This window comes from Danio aesculapii, chromosome 18 (genome assembly GCF_903798145.1).
Source record: "Danio aesculapii chromosome 18, fDanAes4.1, whole genome shotgun sequence".
In the NCBI taxonomy this organism is placed as follows: Eukaryota; Metazoa; Chordata; class Actinopteri; order Cypriniformes; family Danionidae; genus Danio; species Danio aesculapii.
The window spans coordinates 42,798,312-42,815,873 of NC_079452.1; the positions used below are offsets into that span (position 1 = coordinate 42,798,312).

At 35.9% G+C, this 17,562-nt stretch overlaps 1 protein-coding gene across 1 annotated transcript in view; it reads left to right on the forward strand.

Moving 5' to 3' along the window:
* The window catches only part of itpr2 (inositol 1,4,5-trisphosphate receptor, type 2), a 176,602-nt gene extending 163,575 nt beyond the window's left edge, over positions 1-13,027 (forward strand). Inside the window, exons 56-57 of the mRNA XM_056478765.1 lie at positions 8,788-8,949; positions 12,355-13,027. Of these exons, the coding sequence (XP_056334740.1) occupies positions 8,788-8,949; positions 12,355-12,438 (246 nt within the window). The 3' untranslated portion in view covers positions 12,439-13,027. The remainder of the gene's footprint in view (positions 1-8,787; positions 8,950-12,354) is intronic.
* Positions 13,028-17,562: the final 4,535 nt, after the last annotated feature.

Here is a 17,562-nt window from a genome sequence, read left to right on the forward strand (position 1 = left end):
TGTGATGAGACACCCTTCTTATCTCACACACACCCTAGACTGCATATACACACACACACTAATCACATACACACCGCACAGAGGAAGATATCTTGTACGTGAGCTACTGTGTGGGCATACACACTTTACAAACATAATGACTCACTGTTATTATCAAAAATACAAAAGAAAAAAGCAACTTCCGGTTTCTAGAGTTATCTTTGCATTCTGGTGGTTGAGTTGTCTGGATAATCAGCACTGGCTCATATTCATATGAACTATCTGACAAAGTGCTGTTGAATTATTTTATCATAATACAGTATTAATCTTAGAATATTCTGCATTATTTTTTATTAATTCAATGGCCTGGAGTAAATAATTTTTCTCCTGATGCTATAGTTAGCAAACCTAAACACACCTAAACTTTGCATTTCAAGACATGATATTTTATAAACAAATTTTGGGTGGAGCGTACACAGATGTTTTGACGAGGCTAATTCTCTATCAACAGTCATACTGTTATTCAATCAGCATAGGACTTATGAAAATTATGCTTCTCCTATAGCGAACTAGTTTATTACACATCTTATTCAAAGCCTTTTGCTTTGATTTTGGACTGATGTAGGCTGTTAAATTACTGAAATCCATCAGCTAGGTTCCTGTTAGCAACCATTTGCATATACACTCGCCGGCCACTTTATTAGGTACACCTTACTAGTACTGGGTCTGACCCCTTTTGCCTACAGAACTGCCTTAATCCTTAGATTCAACAAGGTACTGGAAATATTCCTCAGAGATTTTGGTCCATATTGACATGATAGCATCACACTCACACTGTTCTACCACATCTCAAAAGGTGCTCTATTGGATTGAGGTCTGGTGACTCTGGAGGCCATTTGAGTACAGTGAACTCATTATCATGTTTAAGCAACCAGTCTGAGATGATTCACGCTTTATGACATAACGCATTATTCTGCTGGAAGTAGCCATCAGAAAATGGGTACACTGTGGTCATAAAGGGATGGATTTGGTCAGCAATGATACTCAGGTAGGCTGTGGCATTTACACGATACTCAATTGGTACTAATGAGCCAAAAGTGTGCCAAGAAAATGAAAATACCCCCAATACCATTACACCACTACCAGATTGAACCGCTGATACAAGGCAGGATGAATCCATGCTTTCATGTTGTTGACACCCAATTCTGACCATACCATCCGAATGTTGCAGCAGAAATCGAGACTCATCAGACCAGGCAACATTTTTCCAATCTTCTATGGTCCAATTTTGGTGAGTCTGTGCAAATTGAAGCCTCAGTTTCCTGTTCTTAGCGGACAGGAGTGGCACTCGTTTTGCTGCTGCTGTAGCCCATCTGTTGGACGTGTTCAGAGATGCTCTTCTTCATACCTCAGTTGTAACTATTGGTCATTTTAGTTAATGTTGCCTTTCTATCAGCTCAAACCAGTCTGGCCATTCTCCTCTGACCTCTGGCATCAACAAGGCATTGGCACCCACAGAACTGCCACTTACTGAGAAAATACTCAGACCAGCCTGTCTGGCACCAACAACCATGCCACGATCAAAGTTACTTAAATCACCTCATTCTGATGCTCAGTTTGAACTGCAGCAGATTGTCTTGACCATGCCTAAATGCACTGATTTGCTACCATGTGATTGGCTGATTAGAAATTTGCGTTAACAAACAGTTGGACAGGTGTACCTAATAAAGTGGCCAGTGAGTGTAGTATCTTTTGTCATACATGTATGTGTTCCGTGGCAAGCACATGCAAATAGAGATGAAAGCATGCACCTTTTCCAGGGTACCTACAACGCAGAAAGTTGAATACATCTCAGCTTTTCAATGTTGGAAATGCACCACAGATCATGTGACAATAACAAGCAATCAGCTTCTCAGTTTTTATGGATTATATGCATATCAAAGATAGTCTAATTACCTCAGGTAAGCACATAGCAGAACACTGAAGCTATTTTTTAATTTCTCCAAAAGTAAAACTTGTATCAGAGCTACTGTTAGGGTTTGTCAGTGGCGGTTCCTTGCAGAGCGCAGCTAATGGTTGTTAAGCAATGAAAGACACAAGCACAAGAACACATAAACACATTGAAAATGGTAGAGAAAGCATCGTGATACAAAATGTGAATGGCCCCTTATGTGATGAATGCCTGCCTGGAACTACTTTTAGCTGTGTGTTTATCAGAAAATAACTGCAAACCTTAGAAGGCTAATCAGCTAATGTGAATCGAGCAGCAAAATAACTGAAGCACTTAAAATTATCGAATTAGCATAATGATATGCAAACTACATTTTTGAATTTATTAAAGCAAACCAGTGTCTTGCTAGTAAAGTTTTGATGGATAAGCATTGTAATCAAGCTAAAGATGATTGCCATAACATACTGAGGTCATCCATTAAGCACTTTTGAGTCTATTATTATGAATGAAAGGCACATGGTGAAACAATGTGTAAGCACATATGAAACAAACCCTGTATGTACACTCTCGAAACACTGATGGCACATTGTATTTATAGTATGTACAGATACATTTCAGTGAATTCACGTTGCTTCCACACACATTTAGGATAATGTTGTCATTTATCATGTCATGTTGCTATGTTTAGTAATTCTGCATGGATGAACTGTACTGTACTTGGTTGGTTTACAGCCAATAGGAGGCTTCTTTGACTTTTTGACACCTTGACTTGTTGAAATATAATCAAGATAAAAAACTAAACTAAACATTTGCTGCTCTATTGTCTGCTTAATTCTGAAACATTTTTCCCTCTGCAATATTTTTTTGACATGTGCTTTAGTGTGTTTCCATGTATTAATTATATGGATTTTTAATTAAGTTTAGTTTTTAGATGTTCTTTTTGGACTTTTTTAGTTTTTTTTTTTTTTTTTTTTTTTTTTTTGAAAGTTGTCTGTTTACCTGTAAAAAGTTTGAAGAAAATGCAGTTTTGTGTTAAAACTGAAACTACTGGAATTCTACTCAAACTAGATAAACCGAATGTCATCTTTGTCAGGTCAGATTTACATACAAAATGACATTTTTTCTTCTGTTTAGGGTTTAGAAAAAAGCTTTGAATGTCTTTTGTTATATTCTATGATCTTTTCTGTAATATTTAATCATGTAAAGACTACTTCCCCTGAAGGTGATGGCCTCACTTTGTGCCCTGCAAAACAAGAAAGGAACTTTTTTTTCATCAGTGAAAATGTTTTATCATAACCCTTAAACGCTAACAAATATCAACTGTAGCAGAATAATTATAATAATAAAAAATAAACATAGATTGAAATTATTACATCATTTTTTTTTCATAATTCCACATTATGAATTTTGGGCTTTACAGTGCTTTAGAGCAGAGATGCCCAAAGTAGGGTCTGCGGGCCAAAGTTTGCCCATGGTAACCCTTGGTTTGGCCCAGCCATCCCATCTCAAAAAAGAGGGCGAATCTGATGATAGATGATGATGATCTCTATCATCATTTCGAATTTAGCGTAGCCTTTGTTTCTTTGTTTACTTGAGGAGCTAAATAAAAAGGACAACTAAAACTAAACATTTCATTTAAATGTTGTAAATGAAACAGACTTTTAAAAATGTAGATACTGTCACTTTACAGATTGAGGGCAATACACAAGACATCGGCAAGCAAATCAAAGCAAAGCAAAGGCAAAGGTAGCTCGACTAGTGTATTCAGCGTTGAACTCCATTGTGATATAAATGGGATTGTTTATGTTTTTACTATAAGTTTATTATAATATGTTACTGTATCATTAATTAATGTTTTAAAGCAACTTTTTCTAGTTATTTTTAAATATTAGCAAATAAATACAAAATTACACATGGCAAATTTAATGTAATACGGTTTGGTATAATTAACTTCAGCCTACAGCCCTCAATCAAGCTTGGTTTTTGGCCCTTTCTAAGAAAAAGTTTGGGCACCCCTGCTTTAGAGTAATTAGAAATAATTCAGTGCTGCCTCCATTGGAAGCTAAATCCATCATAAATAGATCTGGTACTGTATGTTAGAATATATAATGATAAATATTCAGGACAAACATTAAAATTAGTAATTAATGTGAAAATGTTTTAGTTCACAAACGACCACAGAATTGTAGCTACTGTAAATAAGTTCAAATTCAAAAAGCATGAATGTACTGTTAATGTTTTTGTAAAATAAAAACAAATCATGACGTACAGTAACTAACAAAAACATGTATTGATTTGTTAGAAAAATAGTAGTGTACTCTAAAATAATATAATAATTGTACTTTACAATTGATTTAACCATTATGGAAATTTGAAGGTACAAATATTCAGAGCTCTTCAGTGTTTTGTCATTTTGATAAAATAATATTAGTTTAAATTATAGGTCAAATTTAAGAAATGTCAGGGTGCTATATCTATATGGGTTTCATTTTAGCAAGTACTCTAAAGAAAAAGGTAAAAATGGCTGCATTGGTATTTCTAGAGTTAAACATCCTTCTATAGCACTTTAACAATGTAGATTGTGTCAAAGGAGCTTAAGATAAAAGATTAAAGTAAATTGAAACTGTGTCAGTCCAGTTTTCAGAGTTGAAGTTCTATTTAGTTTAGTTCAGTTCAGTGTGGTTTAAGTTTCACTGCTAAAAGTCCAAACACTGAGGAGAAAATTCATCCATGTGCATGCGACCGTGGCAAGAAACAAACTTCACCAACTGATGAAAGTGAAAGAAAAAACCTTGAGAGAAACCAGGCTTAGTTAGGCATGACCATTACTTCTCTGGCCAAACTTCTTGTACAGAACTGCATGCTCTCATGCTTTCTGCTCCTCCGTGACCACCATGGCATCTGCTCAGGATACGGCCTTGTCCGGGATTATGGGAACCTTGGGATTATCTCATCACAGGTCTTGGATCACATCAGTGGCGCTGCATGTTCTCTAGAGGCCTCGGGATAAGTATCCCCAAGTGGAAATAGATCATAAAGAAAATAATTAGTGTAGATGCTGTTCATAATGTATTTGAACAAGACATCAAATATTGATAGCAAAAATGAAGTGCTATAAATGAAAATAGTAGTTGTGTAAATAAACATAGATACAAGCATGTAAATCATATGAGTATTTCTAACAAAATGTCTGGTGCATTAAGACAGGAGGAGTGTGTCCTACAGGTTGTTTGTCAAGCCCACTCACCTACATGGAGTAAATTTGTGCATCTAACTATTATGTGATGCGTTGTGCAAATGGTGACAAAATAATGGCTAAGTCACAAGAAGTGTGCTATAAATCATGATTTAAAAATTACCTATTAATTCGACCCCAGACTTTTGAACAGCAGTGTACAGTATACTTGCATCCTTTCTCCCCATGACCCATTCTGAACAGACTTATGACCCATTTTTTTTAGCAGCCCACCATGTGCCTCTGCTTTTTTTGAGCATCAGTTACTCATTGACAACACGCTGTGCTTTGGTGCGCTTCAGTCTTTGAGGCCTTTAACAGCAGCTGTTATGCAACAAAACTCTACTGCTGTACTTGTAGAGTGTGAGACTGTCAGAAGGGAAAACATCCTTCAAGAAGTCCTGTCGTTAAACTCTACAGCCATTAAAGACGGATTAGTAACACATTCAGATTTTTTTTTTTGACAAAGATTTGCTGTCATACTTGAGACCACCTGCTGTTTGTTGTGTTCCCGTTAACGTCTGTAATGTGCCTCAGTGTTTTGTTGGTAATTGGTAATTATTTAGCCAATTGATATGTATTTATTTAGCAGATACTTGTATTAAAAATCTCTTAAAGATAATTAATTAAATGTGAAGAAGCAATAAAACAGAAAAAATAAGCATTGGGATTTTATTAAGGATGTGTTCAATGAAGAGAGGTCTCTTTAATGTTGTCAGGGATTCAACATTTCAGATATCAGATTTATAACTTCACCTGCTAGGAACAATGAATATGAAGGTTCTGCAAAGGGACCTTGTACCTTTCTGCTCTGGTAGCATGAAGTTATTTGTCCAAGATTTCTATTAGCCATTTTTAGAAAGCACATACTGTATAAACATATAGGGCTCTATTTTAACGATTTAAATGCAAAGTCGAATACGCAAAACTATTAAAGGCGTGCCCGAATCCACTTTTGCTATTTTAAGGATGGAAAAATCCATTTTGCGGCCTGGCACATAGTCTAACAGGGTTGTGCTTATTTTCTTAATGAGTTCTGAGTGTGTTTTGAGCATATCGTGCATTAAACCAATCAGAGTCTCATCTACCATTCCCTTTAAGAGTTGGTTGCGCCAAGGAACATTTGCTATTTATATGGCGGACTGTGGAAGAGAAAAAACTGAATGCTTTGCTAACAAGAAAACAGTTAAACAAACCACCTGCAGCAGAAGGATAAAGATCGAGTCTCCTCCATTCGGCCTCTTTACTTTCTCTTTACTTTACTTTTACCCTTTACTTTACTCCTTTACTTTTATAGATAAGGAAACGGTGTTGTACGCACTCCACTGAAGACATCCATCAGCCTACGTATTTAATTTAGTTTGTTAAGTGCAAAGATTTGTTTCAGAACTACTTCTAAATTCAGTTCTAGTTTCCAGCAAACGACTAAATAAACAATAATACCGAAGTGTGGTCAAAAATTATATCCTATTCTTGCATTCCAAATGGTGATGCATACTTCTCCAAAACCCGACGGATGGACAAATCTAAACTTACTTTTATTAAAACAAATATAAATATGCATAGAATAAATAATACTGCTAATAATAACATTATAAGGAAAATGCAAATTGTCATGAATAAATTGAAAAAGCCTCCCGACATGAAGAAGGCATGGAGGCAGTGGTTTTTACATTTATGTAGAAAATAATATTTTTAGTAACATTTTAATCCTTTGATTTTTATTTCATATGTAAAGATATTTGTGTATTGCTGTACATCTAGTGTGTTAAGCATTTGAACCTGCATAGGTGCACAACTAACGCGCTCTGTGCTGGACCAGCTTTTACTTAGTTAATGGTGCGGTTTATTTCAGTTTCTCAGAATAGCAACGTGCCAACGATGCCCCTTAACACACCTCCTTTCTAGACCAGCACACCCATGAGTCCACAAAGTGGTGCAATTGGATTTGCTATTTAAACAATGTGGCGCGAAACATGAAAATTACTGTTGCACTGGTCCGAAAATAGCAACAAACCGCGTCAAACACGTCTTGCACCGTTTTGCGCCGGGTGTATGATAGGGTGCATGAAGATTGTTCATATTTTGTGAAAGTTTGCTCTCTCTTAAACCTCATTTACACTATGAGCGACTCAGAGAGGCAAAGCGACAAGCAACCGTTCATTTCAATGGAGAGTGAGCGACCTCTGTCTTCGTGAGCATCAGCGACCACTGCGATCAGGTGGGCGTGTCGAGCGACGCAACAAAGTTGAAAATTCTTCAACTTTATGCTAATGAAGGGTAACTTTCTTGAACGACAGCCAATAGGAGCACTAGTAGAGCTCATGTGATCCTCTCTCAGCTTGCTCAGAGGCCAGTTGTATTCCCCGTGCTGTAGACCTTCACAGACCTGCGTTTGTAGCAGATCGCCACCCAAAGCAACAGGCAGCTACAAAGTCGCTGCTAGTGTGAATGAGGCATTATGCTCATTAAGACTGCATTTATTTGATCAAAACCACAGTAAAAACAATGATTTTTTTTAAATGTTGGAACATCAAAGTAGTGTTTTTAAATGAATTTTAAAGGGCTGTTTATTTTTATTAATGTACATTTCTAGCTTAAGTATTAAATGAATACTTTTAGGCTTGCAGTGTTGAGCAGTAGCGTCACTAGCTTAACTACATTTCTCAGTAGCGTGTCGGAAGCATTGCTACCTTCTAAATCAAAAGCTTTTCAGTAGCGAAGCTATTATTTTAAGCAAGTAGTGCAGTAGCGTCCACACAAGCTACATTTACCGATTGTGGAACAATAAGTGACGCCACAGACATTCACAGAGTTGTGAGGCCGGTGTCTAGCCAATGAAAGTAAATCAATATGATGGCGAGAATGACGATTTCTTCATCTTCCTGTTTTTCCGTGGAACAGGATTCCTCATGACCATACCTCGAGAAGTACATGTTAAGATGCAATAGTTTACTGTAGTAAAGGTGAAAGTATTCTATAGCAATTACTATTAGTTTATGATTCATGGTAGTTACTAATGATACTACATTATGTAGTGTAATTCATTAATGAAGAGTTGTAAATATATATACAATATAATGCTTATTCCTAAATATTTCCCTTTTCTATAAATTACTGTAGTATTTTAAATATGTAACACCTGGTTTTATTGGATTATTTTGTTTTTGCTGTTATATACAATAATTTTTTCTGTTTAGTACTGAATATTATTTACAGTAAATAATTGAACCGAACAATTCTGCCTCCTGTTTCACTGACAGTTTTATTGATCACTAAGATATGATTGACTTGGCTTTAAGTTGTTTCGATTTTAAATGAAAATTGCAAAAAATAGCTCAGATATAGCTAAGACACTTTTGCCCAGTAGCTTTTAGCTTAGCTTGCTACATTTCCCAAAGGGTAGCTTTTAGTTTAGTTAAGCTACATTTTAAGTAGAGTAGCTAATAGCTTTGCTCACTAAACATTTCAAGTAGCTTGCTTAACACTTGGCGGGCTTGACAGTATATAGTAAAGTGTGTTTCGATTATGTTATCTGCAAAACGGCTAATAATATTTGCTGCATTTCTTTGCTAATCTTTGCTAATATTTGCTAACATTTCTTTTTGTGTGTTTGGTTCAGGAGAAGAATCTGGACTGGTTTCCTCGAATGCGAGCCATGTCTCTGGTCAGCTCTGAGGGAGAGAGTGAGCAGAATGAGATCCGCTCGCTGCAGGAGCGTCTGGACACCACCGTGTCGCTCGTGGCTCAGCTGTCCAGTCAGTTGTCGGAGCTAAAAGAACAGGTAAAAGCAGTGTTTCTCCTCACGGGGCATCTGAAGTGTGCACTATTGAGTGGAAGTGCGTCATCAGCGGGGTGAGGGTGCGGTTCTGCTGCCCCGGGGCGATACGGATGTTCAGCGAATCGCTACCATCACCTGCCTGGCCCACATGTGATCCGCACAAACACTTTAACCCATTCACATGACACAGCGAAAGGCAGAGCTTGGGATGACGTTAGAAAAAAAAAATAGATGTTTGTTTGACTTCAGTGCTGAACTCGGGACACAGAAACTGCAAAGTCATTGAGAATAGGCACTGATCCAAACCAGTGAGTCGGAAAGAGTGGAACCAGAACTATTAAGCACACGGCGGTGCCTCTCACATCCTCCAGCTGCCGGTCACGAGGAGAGGCCTTACTGTAATTCTCCTGCTGGATGTTAAATAACTTATTAAAGTGATTTCTCCTCCGACAGCCAGGCCTAATTAAACAGATCCTCCTCACCTCTCAGCTCCAAGCCAGGCTCAGATCCAGTGAAATCCAAACCCGTCATGTGTTCAGGCAAACAGATTTGTTCTGATTCAGTGCAGAACAGATTGTTCCGTCCTTGTTTTTATGTTTCGACTTATGTTTGGTTGGTCTTCTTTTTTGTCTGGAACAGCCATGAGGTCAAATAGATATAGTATAGGAATAATTCAGGCAGACATGGCAATTCTGTCCTTCTCATTTAGCTTCAAATGAGTTTGACTTTTTTTTTTACTTTTTTTTTTTTTTTACTTTTTTTTTTTTTACTTCTGTTGAGTGTATTTTGGCAATAGTATCTGGATGCAGCCTTTATGATGCAAGCTGAGATTGCATCCCTCAGCGATGCAATGTCAGACACAATGCACTCAAATGGAGTGAGTGATGTCACTGTGAGGGCTCGGGTTAAGGGTGGGGTTAGGTGAGCCCATTAAAAACCACTGGATGCAGCTCAGATTGCACTGCACGGAGTCTGCAGCCAGACCCCTCTCTATTTTGGTGGTGCAGTGGTTAGCACTGTCGCCTCACAGCAAGAAAGTCGCTGTTTCAAGTCTCGACTGGGTCTGCTGGCATTCTCTGTGTGGAGTTTGCATGTTCTCCCCGTGTTCACGTGGGTTTTCTCTGGGTGCTCCGGTCTCCCCCACATTCCAAAGACATGCGTGTTTGCAACTGAATCTACACATTTTAAGCCCAAGATCTAACGTTCTAACGTTATTTAATCCTTCATTTAATCGTCACAATCCTGTCAGTCGTGTGACTGACACCGCATTCACTATCTCTCAAGAGCATGCATTCACTGAGATGAAACTATTATTGCAGCTCATGAAAAGACCGTTATTGCTATTAAGATGACGTATGCAAATAATAAGTTATATGTCAATATCATCTGTGCAATATCAGACACCACCCGTGAGAACAACACAGTTATTATCGTTAATTCAGTTCATCTCATTCACATCAAGCAGTGCGTGCAGGGCTGGTGAGCGCATGCAGATTTTTGTTTATTTGTTAGTTGTGACTAGAGTGTTAATATATAATAGAATCTGTTAGTATAAAACGGTGCACCAAAAATTTAATTTTTGGTGGCTGCAACTAAATTTCATCTGGTGTGCCTACATTTTTGAAGTTAGGAGCACCGGTGCTACCAAGAAAAAAGGTTAATTTCGAGCCCTGTGCAGTTCAAAACAACAGTCTGAAGGATGACACCATGACTAAAGTATTACTTTTAGACAGGTATGCTTTAAAACTATTTTAGTCACACAAAGCTTACGTTATTATATGTGCTATTTTTTATATGAATTGGCACGGAGGTGGGTATCAGCCAGTGAAAACGTCCGGCGAAAGATCGACTTTTTAAGCTCATGGGGTATCCTTTACAGCAGGGGTGTCCAAACTTGGTCCTGGAGGGCCAGTGTCCTGCACGTTTTAGCTCCAACTTGCTTTAACACACCTGCAAGAATGTTTCCAGAAAGCCTAGTAAGAGCTTGATTAGCTAGGCCAGCTGTGTCTGATTGGGGTTGGAACTAAACTTTGCAGGACACCGGCCCTCCAGGACCAAGTGTGGACATCCCTGCTTTACAGCATTGATAATATAGTTGGTTAAATAGACATAAGCATTCATTTAGTTATTCAAGTGTAATAAGAGATGAAAACAAGCGATGTACAAAGATCAGCAAGCACAATTGAAAATGGAAAGTCACTCATTGTCTTGGTAACGTAAGTGTAATGTAAAGAGATGACAGGATATTTCTGATCTGATTTTGATTTAGTTGAATAATGAAACAGAAGTAAACCGTGCTCTTCAGCCTAAATAGCTTTACTGAGGTGAAGTTTGATTTATATTCGCACATTCATTCATTTTTGAACAGTGACAACCTGTGAAATGCTCCCACTCTAACGTTACTCTGAATATTGGGTCTGAAATAGTGTGTAGGGATAACTTCAAAACAACATTAACACTGTTTCATTGACTGAACAATGTTGTATTTTATAGTCATTGGCTGATCATATGATTTCACTATTTAGGTTTTGCAAACAATACTTTAATGGAGTTATATTATTAAGGAGAAAGTCAGAATGTGTGGCTTTATAAGGTTGTCTATCGTCATCAGATTGTCATCTATTCGGTGCGTATTTATGACTTAAGGAAGCATGGCTTTGGATTGTAGGGGAGAGGTGTAAATTTTTTTCAATTATGCTAATGTAGCATTCTGGCAGATCACCTACTGCACCTAAAGTTGTTACTTTTTACTTGGTAAAGTAATCTGATTACATAAATCGAGGTAGTTGGAATTCATTACCCACAACAATGACGTTCATTGCCGTTAAAATGATAACCCGTTTTTAATACGTTGATCAATAAGATGCAGCCATGTCAAACGGAGTCTACACATTGTGAAAACTCTTCAGATATACAGTGTTTGCTTTGGTTTTACAAAATTGTACATTGCCTAACAGAAAGCTGCTTGATTTACAAGTGAAATCTGTATGAGCTTAGATTTCCTCAACCCAGAAATCTAAATCACCAGTGATTCCCTCAAGCTTTTCCTATTGGTTTTTCTTTTTTTTGTTACATAAATATGAGTGATGATTTAAGGTCTGTGGTTTATGTGACTTGAAAGAACCTGGAGGTCTTGTAGTAAATTTTAAAATAATCCATATTTTTATGAAATAAACAACAGCCTCAACAGTCATATTGAGTATCTCACGTCATGTTCACCACAAAGTTTACTGTTAGAAACTGTTAGAAAAGCCCATAGGAAAGTATTGAGGTGAATTGGTGTTGGGTTTTGACATCACTATTGGACAAATGAACAAACAACCAGTGATTGGTTTAAAAATATCACTATGATGGCCCTCATTTAGGCTCTTGTCTCTAGTTAACATGTATGTTTATGTGTTTTTCTAGATGACGGAGCAGAGAAAGAATAAACAGAGATTGGGTTTCCTCGGACCACCCCAAATGAACCATCAAATCGCCCCTGCGCTCTGATGACTGAGATCGTGCCTGTAAACACAGACAGATGCAGAGCTTCACACCATGATCCACACTACACTCATGGTGATCTCACACTTTACATCATGACATGACAGATCCAGGAACACAAATGACTACAGACTTCATTTTATAAGTCTTTTGTGGTTTAGATGTTCTAGACGGAGCGTGTTTGTTTGGAAAGTCAGCCAATAAGGGCTCAGGCACTGTTTTTGTTTTAAGCGTCAAGTATTAACTCTATCACTTTTTAATTGTCGTGTTTATAACTGGAGTATTGCTGTAACTCAAACTGGACTTTGGTCTGTGCTGGAATAACTGGAGGGATAAAGTGCCTTTAAATAGTTTCATAGTTTTTTTTATAATTCGCAATAACGTTAATGAAATGTGTAAGACTGGAAACATTCTCGTGTCCTAATCAAGACAATCATATCACTCTCTACAAAGATGGGAACGCTAGTCTTAACTCTTACGTGATGATAATGATTTTTAATAATGTATTTTATGTTGAGGTGTGACTAGCATGTTTGTGCTCGCCTTATATAAAGTTGTACAGAAAATAATAAAGAATTTATATTTGGTATTATAATGGATGGTTTTACTCTGGATGTTGTGCAGAATGACTAAAATAGTGATATATATATATATACAGTTGAAGCTGAAGCAGAATTATTAGCCTTCTTTTGATTTTTTTTTTTTTAAATATTTCCCAAACACTGTAAAAAGGGTTCCACACAATTCATTCATGTTGTCCCAACACAAATTGATTAAGTTAACTTAACACTTTTAGCAAATTTATGTGGATTGAACATAAAAAAATTAAGTTGTCCCAATGAAATCTCAAGAATTGTGTTGATTCAGCTCAGTAGTTTGAACGAGCAAAAAAATAACATTCTTTTAAGTGAATGATGTTTAACAGAGCAAGGAAATTTTCTCATTATGTCCGATAATATTTATTTTTCTAGAGAAAGTTTTCTTTGTTTTATTTCGGCTAGAATAAGAGCAGTTTTTAATTTTATAAACCATTTTAAGGTCAATATTATTAACCCCCTTAAGCAATTTTTTTCTCAATAGTCTACAAAACAAACCACTGTTATACAATAACTTGCCTAATTACTCTATCCTGCCTAGTTAACCTAATTAACCTAGTTAAGCCTTTAAATGTCATTTTAAGCTGTATAGAAGTGTCTTGAAAAATATCTAGTAAAATATTTACTATCATCATGGCAAAGAAATCTGTTATTAGAAATGAGTTATTAAAACTATTATGTTTAGAAATGTGTTGAAAAATTCTTTCCGTTAAACAAAAATTGGGGGAAAATAAACAGGGGGCTAATAATTCTGACTTCAACTGTATGTGATTTGTTTTTATTTATTTAATAGTATTTTTATTTATTTATATGAGAAAATATTTATTATATATGAAATGTAAATATTTCTGAGAGTTTGTCTCTGCCAGGATCTAGAAATTTTGAAAATAACTTCAAAGTCTGCGTGAAATCAAAATTACAATGTTTATTTTGCTAGCACATATTATAGTCTTAAGGTTTTTGTAATCTTTAATCAAAATCTAACTATTTGCTTCTGCTTTGTTATAGCAGTCTCTCTCTGATCATGTCAGTTGAGTAAAATAATATAATATAATATAATATAATATAATATAATATAATATAATATAATATAATATAATATAATATAATACAGAACAAATTGTGAAATGTTATTGCACTATAAAATAACGATTCAAAAGTAGTTTATAATTTAATTTAATAATTTATTCCTGTGATTTTGAAGATGAATTTTCAGTTTCAGTCACATGACCCCTTAGCAATCACTATAATAATAATTTATTATTATTATTATTATTATTGATGGTAATATTAATAAAATCAATAATGACTTGAGTAATAATTTCATATATATATATATATATATATATATATATATATATATATATATATATATATATATATATATATATATATATATATATAATAGGTGGGCATAAATTTATTTTTTTAATCTAGATTAATTTCACTGTAATCTTGGAATTAATATAGATTAAAATGACTCATTTGAATTCTGCTGAAGGCATTCAGAATATGTGTGCTAAATAATGACTAAAAGTAAGTCTTTGAGAACGGGTTTCTCAAGCCAGGTGGCGCATTATACCAGGGGCTCATCTCCAATTTTCAAAATGCATCACAAACTGCTTGAGAAACTGTTCTACTATGATAATAAGTGATGAAAATAAATTATTTTCAATAAGATGTACTTTTGTTTACTAACTGTTTATTCAGTTAAACATGAATTTTGAACTGTAGGCCTGCATAAGCTCGAAACAGAGATTTTTGATTACCTTAATCTGACTAAAGTCATAACTGAACTAAGCAGAAATGGAATTAAGACATGTGGAGTATGCATATATTAGTGGCATTATTGAAGTAAACACTGCAATCAATCTATTACCGTCATGTAGAACGTTTTGCCATATTTTCCGTCAATATCCACACACGCGGCTGTCAGTAAAGGACTGCACACACACACACATTGCAAAATGCGGATGTTTTTCTTTCCATTCAGCATGCGTTATTAAATTCCATAACATTCTCAACAGTCCTTACTCCTTTTTGCATCTAATGCTCCAGTTTGTCACGGGGACATGAATGAAATGTTCATGAGTGAAGGTGAAACTGCCGAACTGCAGTTAAAGTCACCCAAAATTACAGGAAACTCTTACATGAAAGCACTTCACGTAAACACCTTAATTATATTGTTGTCTATTAAGGCAGATAACTAGATTACAGATGTCCATATAAGCGTGATCAGTAGTGTCTTCGAAGTAAGTGAAAGATCCAGAAGGGAATCCTGCTGATTTGATTCAGAAGGGCACTTTTTTTTGTGAGACGGCTCACCAGTTTGACTTTCATTCACCGTCATTCATTTTAAAAAGCACCGGCTCCATTTTATTTGTATATGTTTTACTCGAACGCATAAACTCTACAGGAGCCTGATAGTTAGATGTGGAGCTAACATTAATCAGATTCACTCCAGTGAACTGCATCCATGTTAGCACGTCACGTTTGATGTGGTAATTTCACAGTAGGAATACACACAGGTTCGAAGACCCGTTCTCACCACCTACAGTGCAATTCGGCTAGGTATACATCGGCGCAAAAATATCAAGGTGAAAAGTCATCATAGCTTGCGTAGAATAGACCCAGCTCCCAACTCAACTTTGAGAATAGATTAATGGCAATATTTTTTTTTTATCAGCCAATAAGAGTCTCGCATTAACGCAGCACGTTAACAGCGATAACGGCCCACCACTATTATATATATATATTTATGTGTGTGTGTGTGTGTGTGTGTGTGTGTGTGTGTGTGTGTGTGTGCGTGTGCGTGTGCGTGTGCGTGTGCGTGTGCGTGTGCGTGTGCGCGTGCGCGTGCGCGTGTGTGTGTGTGTGTGTGCGTGCGTAAGTAAGAAGGAGTACAATGAAAGGAGGAGTACAAAAATAAAACCCCGCCCCTACTCAATATTTAGTTTCGGTTAGAAATCCATCATCATGCTTCAATGCACTTAATAGTTGTCAATACAATCAAATAATAGGGATTTAAATGTGTGGGTGTGTGGGTGGGGGGGGGGGGGGGGTTAAAACATTATATCCATTCATATATTATATATAAAAATATTCATGTGACTGCAAACCTGAATTTACAGCAACCTTCAATGTACACTGTAAAAAAATGCTGGGTTCCACATAATTGATTTGTGTTGAGACAACATTATTATCAACATTATTATCAAAATTAGTTTAACTTACTCATTTTTACAAATGTAAGTGTATTGAACATAAATCTATTAGTTTGTCGGGGAAAAAACTCAAGAATTACATTGTTTCAGCTCATTTGAAATAAGTAGTTTGAACAAAGAGCAAAATATTTTTTAGTCTAGCATGATTCTTCAGAAATCATGTAAAAATCAAGAAAAAATCTCTTATTTTCAGTGCTGAAGAAAAATGCTTATTTAAAATCAGGATATTTTTTAAGAAATACAAGAATAATATGAAGAGCAGTTACTAAAAATAGCTTGACAGTGTGACTTTTACTATTTTGTCGGTTAAATGTTGTCATTTGCATTGAGCTGTTTTTTCTTACTGACCTGTGACCTGTTTTTGGGTACTGGAAGACCACCATCCTGGACAGAAACCTGAACTTGACCATGTGACTACAGAGTATTTTTAGATTTCCCTCTGCTATTATTGACAAGCACGTAGTAATAAATGGTGAAATATTTAGTTACACATAACAAAAGTTTTCCATTTCTTAACACCGATTGGTTCACTTTATTGCCTAGGTAAACTTTTAGCACCCAAATACCCAATTTTTCATAACCTTGTGTAAAAAGAAGTTCTGACCCCGCACTTAAATTACAAGTGTGATAGGTTTCCTAATCTGGGTTAAAAGTGGTGTTTCAAATGTCAACAAGTTCATTGGGAAAGTGTTTTTTTATAATGAATGGTACCCTGCCTTTTTACTTGCTCGTGCAAAGCTCCATGTCTGCTCGTGCCTTCAATCTGTGTTGGTTAAAATTAGCCACACAGCTCCATTCTCGCTCACAGCTGTCACTGAGCAGGGAAAGTCCAGCTCGCCTGCAGGAGAAGACACTTAGTTGGACAACTGCCATTCTCACTATGACGGGCCAGACAGAATATGCAGACGTTTTTGCTATTTTTTTGCACAGAATTTTATGCAGAATGAATTTGAGAGTAAACATAAACTAAATGAAAAAAAAACCTTAATAATAAAATAATAACTTTATTATTAATAAATATAAATTGTGTTTGAGGTTTACAATGCAAATCCAATTAGATCCACTTGTTTGGTAAAAAAAAAAGCAAATCTTTCATAAAATATATGTATGTCTAGTGCTGTCTAAAAATAATTACATCCGAAATAAAAGCTTACATGTATTTACATAATATATATGTGTACTGTGCATATATATTTCTATATAAATATACACATGTATACATTTGAGTAAATGTTTAAAAATGTATGTATATCAAGACAATCTGCTCCAGTTCAAACTGAGCATCAGAATGGGGAAGAAAGGTGATTTAA